This window comes from Botryllus schlosseri, chromosome 3 (genome assembly GCF_051294905.1).
Source record: "Botryllus schlosseri isolate E-star chromosome 3, Bs_hap1, whole genome shotgun sequence".
Classification (NCBI taxonomy): Eukaryota; Metazoa; Chordata; class Ascidiacea; order Stolidobranchia; family Styelidae; genus Botryllus; species Botryllus schlosseri.
The window spans coordinates 573,338-586,836 of record NC_137238.1 but is presented as its reverse complement, the minus strand read 5'-3'; the positions used below and the strand labels follow the sequence as shown (position 1 = coordinate 586,836).

The 13,499-nt window shown below is 40.2% G+C and overlaps 1 protein-coding gene and 1 long non-coding RNA gene across 2 annotated transcripts in view; one reads left to right on the top strand and one right to left on the bottom strand.

The window, feature by feature from the left end:
- Positions 1–2,903: 2,903 nt before the first annotated feature.
- LOC145435507 (coiled-coil domain-containing protein 180-like) overlaps positions 2,904–13,499 on the top strand; it is a 67,632-nt gene continuing 57,036 nt past the window's right edge. The window contains exons 1-5 of the mRNA XM_080312786.1: positions 2,904–3,296; positions 8,225–8,371; positions 9,997–10,134; positions 12,002–12,155; positions 12,864–12,988. Coding sequence (XP_080168912.1) covers positions 3,046–3,296; positions 8,225–8,371; positions 9,997–10,134; positions 12,002–12,155; positions 12,864–12,988 — 815 coding nt within the window. The 5' untranslated portion in view covers positions 2,904–3,045. The remainder of the gene's footprint in view (positions 3,297–8,224; positions 8,372–9,996; positions 10,135–12,001; positions 12,156–12,863; positions 12,989–13,499) is intronic.
- Positions 4,337–6,430, bottom strand: LOC145435516 (uncharacterized). The gene is made up of 3 exons (XR_013913865.1): positions 6,406–6,430; positions 6,239–6,340; positions 4,337–4,733 (listed from the first exon to the last, which is right to left on the bottom strand). It is a non-coding gene; the product is annotated as an uncharacterized LOC145435516 (long non-coding RNA).

Genomic DNA, 13,499 nt, shown 5'->3' with positions numbered 1-13,499 from the left:
GAAAAAGGAGGACGTATGGCAACCCTAAAATACAAGCAATTACTAACGGACCACGACTGACCTATCGATCTCGCCTTCCATGATTTGCCAGCCCATTTTTATCGCTTGCTTATTTCTATACTATCTTAATTACTTTTCATTTAGTGTACATGCCCCCCTCTTTACATCGCCTAGGCCGGGGGTGGGCAAACTTTAGAGCTCGCGGGCCGCATTCGACATCTGAATCCATTCGCGGGCCGCACTATATAAAATTGGGACTATACACCAAAACGCAGTTGTGGTGTTTCATTTTATCATATAGTGATGACATGGAGATAATATATATGCTTATTCAATACAAACCAAACATTACTTTGATGAATGGGACAAGCGTGAGAAACTGTGGCGAGATTTCATAGGCTGGTCGACCGCAATAACCAATTTGTCGGTTGTCCCGATTCCTAGAAACGGACTGAAATTTAAATCTGAGAACAGCGATCTGTTCATAGATTTACCAATTCCACTTTTGGTACAGCTCCAAGACACACAATGCCGAAAGCATCATAACCATGTTAGCTTCAAATGCGCTTCTACTATGTGTCGATAAAATATAAATCCCCTAATTGTACGCTTACAGAAAACGAATCTACCTAAGACACGCGTGAATCGTTATTATAAGCACACCACTGAAATAATTAAACCTGGACTGGCTAATCTGAAATCACACTCGTGATCCGAATTATGTCAATGTTGTTTAGGATTTCTGTGATATTTACCGGTTGAAATCTTTCAAACTGCGTGGGCCTTGAGATCGGGCTGTCGCGCCAGAAATTGAACATGAAAGTAATATAGGAAGTATTTACCCTAGAATTGTATGTGAATGGCGCGGAGCGCGAAAAGAATTTAAGTTGAGCTCAGCTTCGCGTCCCCTTCAAATACTTTCACGACCCCCAAGGAGGGTGCGCCCCTCCGTTTGACAACCACTGTCTTAAAATTATTATGGTGAAATATACTAAGAAAAAGGTTAATCCAGTCCTTGCAATAACTCGATTTTAAGTACGCATTTTATCAATATTTTTGATAAATTTCTTTATACCATCGCGGGCCGCACAAAACGGTGTCGAGGGCCGCATGCGGCCCGCGGGCCGTAGTTTGCCCACCCCCTAGGCCAAGGTGGGTGTCTGATTCCACAGACACGTACCCGCAGTAACGCCATTTTTAGTCGTCCTTGGGGTCACTGCGGCCGCCGAAAAATTAGCGTCATTCATTTCATTTTTAGTGGTGCCTGTAGAATCGTCTGGATGTCAAAGCTATAAGGGAGGACAAATTGCCAGACATGAGAACGTTTTTAATTTCTTGAAAAAGGAGGTCAAATCCTCCTGAAGTTGGACGTACGCTAGCCCTACTAAAAGAAATAAAAATTATACAAACTGTTAGAAATAAATTGATTTGAATCTGCACAGCACACCTGCACTGGCTACATCGGACACGGATGTCAGTATTGAGATCGTACCACTTGGCCGTTGCGGCCGCCACATATCTCTTCATTACATCGCCTTGTGTCTTTTATATCACATTATGCAGAGTTGCAATGACTCAAGTCATGACTCGACTCGAGTCACGATTTTCTGATGCCTCGACTTGACTCGAGTCATTTTCTCAAAATACGGATATGACTCGACCCGACACGAGTCAAACTGTGTATTGACTTGACTTTAACTCGATTCATTGCGCATGACTCGAACCAAGTCATATGACTCAAGACCGAGCGAGATAGTGTAATGGTTATGCGTCCGGCTTCTCGAGCGGTAGGTCGTGGGTTCGATCCCCGGCCGGGGGTCATACCAAAGACTCGAAAAATGGTATCCGCAGCTATCCTGCTAGGCGCTCAGCAATCACGGATAGCATGGAGGAGAAAAAAAAAACGGGGGCGCAGACTAGATGACCTCATGGGGCCGTATCGCAACTCCGTCGCCAAAGCATCTCGATGGTGCAGGCGAGAAAGAATATCATATCTCTCTCTCTCTCTCTCGGACTCGACCCTCTGCTCGATGACTTGGTCTCGGACTTGAGTCGGTGGTGAATTGAAAATGACTCAACGTAACTTGAGAGAAAACTACAAAAGAGAGATTGACTTGTGACTCGCCACCTTGTGACTTGGTTACAACCCTGGCACCATCATCATCATCATTGGTTTATTAGCAATTTTATCAGTTCAATACACCACAAAAAATGCGATACAATGAAAAGACAGGAAGATGTCGAAGCGACAAGGAGTAGTCTATGGAATCTGACATACCCACGTTGGCCTAGGCGATGTAAAGAGGAGGCATGCACACTGAATGAAAGTAAAGAAGATAGTATAGAAAAAGAAAGCGACAAGAAATAGGGCGGCATGTCATGGGAAGCGAGATCGATAGGTCGCGTAGTGGTAACGATAAGTGCTCACTAAGCCGGTGGACCGGATTCGATTCCCATCGGAGGTTCATCTGGGCTCCTCTTCCCCCGACAAAAAAGACCCGAAGAAAGAAAGCATTCACAAGGAATGGAAAGAACAAGTAGAAAGGACCGCGGCGTTAAAAAGATCAACGTCGAAAAGAACAGTGACATCTGGCACTCTAGGCCGAGGTGGATGTGAGAGAGTTCGCTACTGATGCGTGTCGTTCGGCATCCTCCGATCTGTTCATTACAACGCATTGTGTCTTATCGCATTGTACATTGTGTGTGACTTGTTCAGATGAAAATTATACCTAATGATTGTTGTTGGTCTGTCTTGAGTATAGAAAGTGACTATCTATAGTCTTGAGTGAAATCAGACGACTTTTACGAGTAGCATCTCAATCGTCACGCCCGAATGAGAAAAGCGGTATCTATGGCAACGCGGCTGAGACTGAATTATTGCGGCTGCTGTGCGTGGTACCGTACAGCATAAAACTGTGAATAAGTATCGGTTTATAGCTTACATTTGAAACTTTCCGCCTGCAAGATACTGAAATGTGACGGATACGAATTCAAATATTTCAGTGTATCCTACCGCGAGATACTGTTATATGAAATAAGGATAAAATGGCTGAAACGCAAGTTCCAGTCCGCGTGCTACCAAGCGGCAAAGTCTACCGGCAAATGTTCGACGCCGAAGTACAACTAGTAAACTCGTTGCAAGCTTCAAAGAAAGGAATTACGCGCTTTCCAGCTCTTCAGTCCACTGCAAGCCCACAGAAAGTTCGCCCTCCTACAGAACTTTTAACTGCAAGACAAAAGTTATGGGCCGTTGGTATGCCAAACGATTATTCAACGGAGAATCCAGTGACATACAGGTAAATATTGTGGAAAAAGTTGGACAACTAGCAAATTTTCGGCTTTTCCAGATTGCATTAGAATTACAATTGTAGCTACACAGTTTTTAAAAATCAGATTGTATCAGAATTAATGAAGTTGCAAAAGTTAGAGAAGGGGTTAAACCCGCTCAGAGGCCAAACGCCAGACGCCAAACGCCGCGCGGCGGCCGAATGTCTATACGGCGTTTGGCGTCTGGTTTTCTGAGACGCCGAGTAGCTATACGGCGTTTGGTGTCTGATATGGTGAGACGCCGAGTAGCTATACGGCGTTTGGCGTCTGCTATGTTCAGACGCCGAGTAGCTATACGGCGTTTGGTGTCTCGGTAAACTGAGCAGAGGCTAAATCCTTTCATGGCGCGACTATTGAGTTCTCGCAACTATATGATACCGAAGATGGCATATTGTTACATTTTTTTCATAATAGGCGTTGGCAGAATCCCAAATGATTGTATGTTCAGATTAAAAAAAAAGACCTACTTGATCACCTCCTGTCGTTATACTACTAACTCGACTCACAATTTTTTTGCTGACCTGAGTTATTTTCTTAAAAATCGATTTACTCATTCTATGGCTTATTCAAGAATAGTATATCAGGACTGATAAATAGGCCCTAAACCTGCCTTTTATCTGTTACAATAAACATGTTCAGAGTGGGAAAAATGAACATATGAATTATCCGAGGCCTTCGATATCACCCCCGACAGTTCCACAGAAGTGACCTGAAGCTGAGCTGGATGGGGGAACATTAAACACCATGACTTGGACTCAACCCAGTGCTCTCGGAATTGACTCGGTGGTGAATTGAAAATGACTCTAGTCAAATTGACTTGGTTACAATCCTGTCTCCACCCCATATCAGTGTTGGGATGACTCGAATCACCTTTTTCGTATGACTTGACTCGACCCAAGTCACTTTGCTAAAATGACTTGACTTGACTCGAGTGAGTCAAAATGTGCAATGACTCGTGACTTGAACCCAACCCTTTATTTGTACACTCGCAATGAATTTCAGACCCAAGTCTGTAGATACAGTATGTAATGAAACCACAATAAGAAATATGCAACGAATACCACAGTAAAAATTATCAAGCAACAAAACCACAGTAAAAGTCATTTAGAAACAAGCAACGAAACCACAGAAAAAGTCACAAAGAAATAAGCAGTGGAACCACAGCAAACATCATTGAGAAATCAGCAGTGGAACCACAGTAAAAATCATTATGAAACAAGCAACGAAACCACAGTCAAAGTCATTAGTAAATACGCAACGAAACCACAGTAAAATGTCCCCAATAAATATATAAACATCAGAATTTACATCTGGGTACATAGCATGCAATAAAAATCAGGATCAGGTATCTGCTGCCCCGGGCAACAGTGCCCGTGCGTCCATCGACCACAGCCGTCACACGCATCCTGGAAACAAGTTAGAATCAATATACCTGACAAATGTAATCTCGTAATTGCATAGGAAAGATGTGGTCCTGACTCGAGTCACGATTTTCTGATGACTCGACTTGACTCGAGTCATTTTCTCAAAATACGGAAATGACTCGACTCAAGTAAATCTGTGTATTGACTCGACTTGGACTCCTCGACTTGGACTCGAGTCATTGCTCATGACTTGAACCAAGTCATATGACTCGAGACTCAGACGGCAAAGACCGACATTTCATTGTAATTTCGAAGAATAGTATAGTAACCACCTAATTGGGATTTTGTCTATTAGTACTGGTACTTGAAAATGCGACCAGAAACAGCAAAATGTGAGGAACATTAGTATAATATAAATGCGAACCATTCGATATCACCAAATAGAGTTATAAAAGTGGGTTTAACATGACCTTAACTGGAAAGTGAGCAGTCAACACAATCAACACAATGACTTGGACTCGGACTCGAGTCATAACACCATGACTCGGACCTCTGCTCGATGACTTGGACTCGGACTTGACTCGGTGGTAAATTGAAAATGACTCGACTTGACTCGAGTCAAAACTATAAGAGTGAGATTCACTTGTGACTCGCAGCCTTGTGACTTGGTTACAACCCTGCGATGGATCAAAAATTGCAAAATGATCTCTGGCCCTCAAATCTTCAGCCGAGAATATATCTTTTGCTGGCTCAACACTTTGATCCAAGCTCTACGTATCTTGGACATTTACATGAATATCCGCTTTTTCAAAAAATATTCATGAACGTTCAAAATTTGTTGTTCGAACGTATCATTGGTCCCCACTCGGTAGGTCCAAAGGCACATGAGTGACACAACCATGGGACCTGGGACCACCTTCAAGAATAAAATAGATTATTCGATTATATCAACTCAAATGTTGGAGTAAAATCATGTTTCGATTTACGCCCAAACCAACAAAATTATTGGCACATACATATTACCCATAAATCGACATTTTGACCTTCAATTACCTCGTTATGGTGATAAAGCACCACAGGAAACTATGCTTTGCAGCCTCTATGTGTAGGCGTGTTTCTGTTGTTAAGTGATTAGTTGATTCAAACATTTTGCTTGATTTGGTTATGGCCCCCCCACCCTATAAATATTGTAATTGAATTGAAAATAGTCAACTCGAGGATGATATTGAATTAAAAAAGATGTGGCATTATATACCCTGATACAAGCCCTACGGCCTACACTTCACATTAAAAATAATGGCTGGTTTGTTAGTGTGAAAGATTTTTCCAGCATGCATTTGTAGATAAATTCGCGTACTGTAATCATAGGATTATCTCAGATAATTTTTCAAGTATTTTCGGTCCCACATCTCCCCTACCTATTTCATGTCTTTTTTATTGGGTTTGGACCACTGCATTCAATGCAATAATCTCCCAATTCTTATTCATCTGCATGCAAAACATACTACGTATTTAAAATGGTTTTAATCCAACATTGACTAATATACCCGTCGCATCAAGCAAGATTTGACCAAACTGCTGGCGGTAGCTTTCGCAAGCTCGTCGAGAATGATCAAAATCCAGGTTTGCATCGGGTAGAGTTCGGCGGCCTATTACGTGAAAGTAGATTACAAATAAATTTTCTCAAATCTCAATAAGTGAACGCATCACAAACCTTCAAAGCAAGCACTCCACAATTCCAACCAACATGAATCCTGGTCTTTAACCTTGAACTTCTCACAACCGAAGATCAGTTGGAGTATACTTGTGTTGTGTAGAATTTTGCGGAGTAATATGGAAACGAAATTTTAGGTGTGTCTTGAACACGATCTCAGTGACGCGAACTGTTGATTTACCACAGCAGTGGAGATAAAAAGTGAGATACAGAAGTGGAGATACAAAGGATTTTGCATCTGTTTCGGTCTAGTCTAGAATCAATCACTAACTAACTATAGGCCTACTAGAAAACAATAAAATATCTTGTTACTACACGTCACATACTGTTATCTTCTTGCGGTGGTTAAGTTCCCAGCAACAAATCATGCAGTATCTGTAGTAACGTGACTGACGACCTGTCTAATACGAAACGTGTATGTTCTCAAGCAGCCAGATATTCAGTGTCGATGTCGACCCAGCACCGAAGCACACGCGATGTCCTCACTTATAGCGTGTACGGTACAGTCAGTGTACAGAACAGGTACACACGAAACAACCATCAAATCACTTGCCCACTGGCCAATGATATGACATGGTTTGCTTAGATTTAGCTGCAGAAAACTCCTGTTCAAGCCTCAACCTTCAAATCAAACCCTATTCTCAACATACCAGATGCCGAACGTCGGATAGCTACTCGGCGTCTGAACAGACACCAAACGCCGTATAGCTACTCGGCGTCTGAACATAGCAGACGCCAAACGCCGTATAGCTACTCGGCGTCTCACCATATCAGACGCCAAACGCCGTATAGCTACTCGGCGTCTCAGAAAACCAGACGCCAAACGCCGTATAGACATTCGGCTGCCGCGCGGCGTTTGGCGTCTGGCGTTTGGCCTCTGAGCGGGTTTAACCCCTGTTGAAAAGTTAGATTAGAATGGAAGTTATAGCTACAAACAGTTCTTTCCAAATTAGACTAGAATTAGAATTATTACCAGGCCTACACAGTTTTACCAAATTAGAGTAGAATTAGAATTATAGCTACACAGTTTTTTTCCGAATTAGATTAAAATTAGAGTTACAGCTACGCAGTTTTTCCCAGATTACATTAGAATTGATCAAGTTCCGTTGCTATCAAATCATGCTTTATTCTTATAAGTAGAGCCCGGCCGATTATCGGTTCGCTGATGATATCAAGTCGATATTAGACTTTGAAAAAATTATCGGTATCGACCATTGGAGGTGAAAAAACATCGGCAATTTTCGTGACGTCACAACGTAATGGTTTCAAGTCAGAAAACTCTAATTCTTTACCGCTAGACTAAGAATGTTGCTATATTTCAAGTATGTTACACTTTCAAACTGTGCAGATGGAGCCTTTCCTTTTATTTCATGTTCAAGTATGACAATGGCTGTAAAGCTAAAGCAATAAATGCTTTGAAGTTTTTCAAATGCGCATTTTGAGGTAGATTCCACCTTATTTAAATAACGGCTGAATAATTGGTGTTATCGGTGAAGGTGTTAGATATCGGTTTTATCGGTATCGGACCGAAAATTCAATAGTAGTCGGGCTCTACCTATGAGCATGAGAACAGCAAATGTCTGTGTAAGCAAGTTAGGCTCGTTTCGCCCGATGCGGTTCTCCTATATCATTTACAGGAAAACCAGAAATTAGATTAAGATTCAAAGTAGATATTCAAACATTTCACAAATTACATTAGAATTAGATTCCCTGCATTTTTCTCTAATTAGTCGAATTAAACAACTAGAATTATCTAGTTGTCCAAGTGCCTCAAGACCTCAAAAACCCACAACAATTGATTCTGATATCATCTTTGCAGGCAAGTTACTGCGGAAATAGCCGGGCGACTCTCCCAGTATGAACAGGACCCACACATCGCGGACGTACAGAGGCTACCTAATGACATCAAAAAGATTGACCACGAGTCTTCCATTACTGAAAAAATCTCAAAAAGAAGACAGGAAAGGTGTGGTATCAGATTCCTTTGCACAATATCTCATTGAGTTATGCTATTAACCAGTTAACTGAGATTTGACACAGTGGTTCTCAAATTATGGGCTCTTAGTAGTGCTGGTCTCATTGATTGAGTTATGTATGTTATTAACGAGCTAGCTGGGATTTAATACAGTGGTTCTCAAAGTATAGGTCCTTGGTAGGTCTGGGCCCAATGATTAGAGTAGTCTCGTCTGAATTGAGTATCAATTCTAATGATTTTGATCCATTCCTGAGATCATACCCTTCTTTACCGCTAAGAGTTGATTGATCATTGTGAATTATAGTTTCAATACTATTTTCCACTGTAAAAGTCTGTAAACCTTGGCATACGAAACATGTAATAAAAGCTATGCATATTACTGGAAATGGCCTATGTGTGAAGTCGTGATCAACCTCAGCGATGTCACAAAGTGCAATGAAATAACTATGGTTAAAAATACATGAATATACAGCCTATCATCTTTAATGAATGCAGGGGTGGCCAACCTTTTCGGCTAAAGGGCCACATGAAATTTACAGACCATTGCGCGGACCGCATGAATGTAGATGACCTAATTGACCTTTTTGTCGTCCGATAGGAGCGAATTAGGTAGCTTAATGATAAACACAAGACTTCTGTCAGGGTGCATCCTTGACCTAATGCGCGAAAGTTTATGAATTAATTCGGTCAATAATAATGTCATTTGCATGTGTTGCGGGTCGGCTCTGTATACCGCTGGGCTCATTTGGAAAAGACAAGATTACTCGGCGCTAGGACATATTAATATCGAAGATTTTGGCGAACATGCGGCAATCATTTTGTGCAATGGTTTCGTCGCCGACGTTCTTTCTGCGGTTACTAGAGCCAATATGTTAAACAAATGTTAAATGTTAAAAATATGTTGAAAACATTTAGCTTGTTCATGAAAAATTGTGCCCAACCTAATCCTGTAATACACAAGTCGATTTGACTCCTTTTGTTGACAGAGTTTTGGTTGGTGTTTTTTGTACACGAGCAACGCCTTTGACTCAAGTATTCTATGAACAGATGGGAAAATGGGAAACCTAGTTACTCAAGTCGACTTTTATCAAAAAACACCAACCAAAACTATGTCAACAAAAGGAGTTCGTGTACCACCCAAAAATAGTACATTGAACGCTCTCTCTTTCATGCTGGTGACGCCATATTTTGTGATACGATTGTTGATATACAATGTTCTTTCCAATTCTATACTAGTTGCTGACGATTACCCCTGACGAGTGTCAGCCAAAAATATTCGGGTTTATTTCAATATCAATATACTATTCAATTATAAATTGAAATTCTGTACCTCCAAGAAGCTCTTCAATTATTTATATATAGCTGCCCAGTTTTATCAAATTACACTAGAATTAGAATTATTCCTATGTTTTTTTTCCAAATTAGATTAGAATTAAAACGAGAGCTATGAAGCATTGTGCAAATTCGATTACAATTAGATTACATTACTGGAATTATCTAGTTGTCCGAGTCTAATTATGACAACAATCTACTGTGACGTTAGTTAGGTCATTGCTGACCTTGACCACTTCTAATCATACAAAAATAGTAACAAAAATAAATATTAATATATACAGGCATGAAATTGAGCTGGAGAAAATGCACGTCGAACTGAGCACGATCACAACGCGGGTGGAGCCGAGAATTTCCAGCATCGGTGAAGATCTAATAGTCAAACTTGAGGCAGATGAGAAAAAAATTCAAGAAATATTCAGGTGACGGCATATGCTCTGTTAATTTGTCATCAACACTAGTAAATGCTTTGTGTAGGTAGACTTTAAGTTTAACAGAAATTGATTTGTAGCTTGCTGTAGTTAGCTCGGTTTACCTATGTTTAAACGGCTGGCACCGGTAGGTTTTTCCGAAAAATTTCACTTCACTTTTCAAAACTGTAAAACATAACGTCAATGGGATACGAAACCAACAAGTAATATATCGTCGGACTCAGAATGTCAACGCCTAACCAACTACGCCACGGAGCTAGACGAGATCAGGTCAACCGAGCGTGTTTATAATCAAGAAGAAGAGATACCTTTGTTGTAAAATGGAGAAGTTTTTATTAGACTCCTATGGAGTCCACATTGTATACCGAGTGCGAATAAGTACATGCTATTCACATGGACAGAGATGTCTTCTTTCAAACAAGCCATGAGTGACCGCGTTTGCTCAACTAATTTGATCCATACTTTCGAAACATGGTAGAGAGTTTCACCTCCTCAAACCACAGTCTGACTCATGCGTCAGCAGAGTCGTGACTTTATAGGGAACTTATAAAAGCTTGTCTGTTTTTATAACAAGGTAATCTCGCCTTCTTGATTATATACAACCTTGGGGTCTTGCTCTGGACTACCTCCGTGGCACAGTAGGAAGAGTGTTGAACATCTGAAACTAACAATATATTACTTGGTTTCTCATTCGATTAAGGTCGTGTTGTTCAGTTTTTGAAGCAAAATATCTATGTCATTGCACTTTGTGACAATGCTGAGGGTTGATCACGACTACACAGCAGTGTTGGGATCAAGTCACTACCTTCGAGTCACAAGTCATTTCGAGTCATTGTGCATTTTGACTCGAGTCAAGTCAAGTCACTCGATTTTTGGAGGTGACTCGAGTCAAGTCGAATCAAGTCACGTCAAGTCACGAGTCAAGTCACAATTCAAGTCAAGTTGCCTTTCCGAAGTATGAGGCATGATTACGTCATTTCATTTTACTAATTGTCTGAAATACAGATTGAGTGGCCATTGATTTTGAACCGATGAACGAAAATATAGGTAAATATATACAAGAAGGCGCTGTATCGCTCACATTTACATAGAACTATTAAACTGCGTAAGTAATTGCAGAGCTTCAGTTTATATTTACCAGCCAAAATAGAGAATACAGAAACTAAATATTGAGATGCAATACATTACCCATTTATACATATTGATATCATACAATTCGAGCCTGCGCCAATGGTTGAGGAGTATATTATATAAACTATATTCAAATTCTGCAATTTCAATTTAACAAGAGATTTGGTTAAGGTAAGAACAGAATAGAACTAAATAGTTTGCCATCGAATTACTTTACTAGTAGTTTACAACGACAACGTAAACTATAGGCTTCGATCACTTCGTTTGTGGTCAATTTATTTGTGGAACAATGGAGGCTCAGTAAAACGCACGATCATTGAATGATTGGTCGTTCTCCAGTAACGTGTGTAGCTGTGTGCTATGTTTTGTATGCTGTGATACGGCCAAATCAAGGCTTCAAGAATTCCACAGTGGAAAACAACATCAAATCTATAATTCTTGATAAATCAACTCCTACTGGCATGGAATGTATAATTTCAGTACCAGAAAACTTCATTTCTCACTACTCCACTAGAATCATGAATATTATTACTCGATTCAAATTACAGTGTTTGAATCATTGTTAGCTGTCTGTTAACAGTAATGAACGTTTGATTTGTAGGTATAATAATAAAATGGGGCATCAATAGTTACCTCAAAGGCTCAAGTTTTTGACACCTGTTTTCACTAAATAATTATATCTTTTGATATTTTATTTCAATTCGTAACATTCATCACTACATTTTAGTGAAATTGATAAAGACGAAGACCTGATCAACTTCAGTATGGAAATCCTTGAAAATCTATGGCAATCGGCCGACGAACATTCGCCGTTGCGTGTGAAATGGATCGAGGAAGCAGACGCCGCCTACGACATGGTTGAGAATGAAAGATTTGACGCGGTAAATATTGTAGGCCTAATATACATTCGAATAATATATTCATATTGATATGAACCCGCATATTTTCGTCTGACACTCGTCAGGGGTAATCGCCAGCAACTAGTAGAGAATTGGAAAGAACATACGACTGATACGACCGTTGACCTATATTATATGCTATTTCTTGATATCCAAGATCTTCAACTCCAATAGCTCCGCTCCTACCAGTTGGAATTAAGCCAGATTTGATGTGCATTGTTTTGTTTAATTGCTTACCAATTCCATGGGGACAGTAAATATTGAAAATTTTAATTTTTATAACAAATTCTAACTATTATGCTACTAGAACTAGAACTACTGGTGGGCCTACTCATTTTTCAAAATTTGCAACTAGAACTAGTCATTGTACAAAGCTAGCAACTACAACTACAGCTAGAACTACTGGTGGCCCTACTTATTTTGCAAAATATCCAACAAATTCAAAATTTTTAAACTATTATAGCTTCACTTTAACTTGTCAGAATCGAGTCAAATTTTTCGTGCATTGTTGTTTTAGCTAACCGTGCAATTTTAGCTGATAATCACAAAAATCTGAAAAAAATGGTAATTTTAAACAACCCCAATGAATATTTTTTTAATATCGACAATGGCACTTGTTATAGTTTTATGTGCTGTCTGTCCTAAATCCGATATCGATCAGGCTCTAATTGTGACTGTTTATAAATGCAGATGTCCGGCGTGTTTCGGAAGTATGCAGCTGTTCTGTCGCAGATCGCCTTTCTCATGCCCGTCGACGTTCAAAGATATATTGAGAGAGAGTCAATGATGGCAAACCAAGGCATTCTAGCTAACAGGTAACGAGATTGGCAGGGTTGTAATGACTTGAGTCATGACTCGACTCGAGTCCTAATCGAGTCACGATTTCTGATGACTCGACTTCACTCTGTGAATCTGTGTGTTGACTCGACTTGTACTGGAGTCATTGCGCATGATTCGAACCAAGTCATATGACTCGAGACTAGGACGGCCAAGACAGACATTTCGTTGTAACTTTGTATCGTAATATTAAAGTTACCACGTTATTGGTCTTTCGTCTATCAGTCCTGATACTTGGAAAATGGGACAACCAACTGTTGAAACTGAGGAAAATTTCACTGTTATGATCGCGAACCATTCTATATGACTTAAGCAGAGTTGAAAAAAATGGGTTGAACCTGATTGAACTGAAAATTGAACAGTGAACATAATGACTTGAACTCGAGTCAAAACACTATGACTCTGACTCGACCCTCCACGAGCTGACTTGGACTCGGACTTGACTCGGTGGTGAATTGAAAATGACTTGGAACCTTATGACTTGGTTAC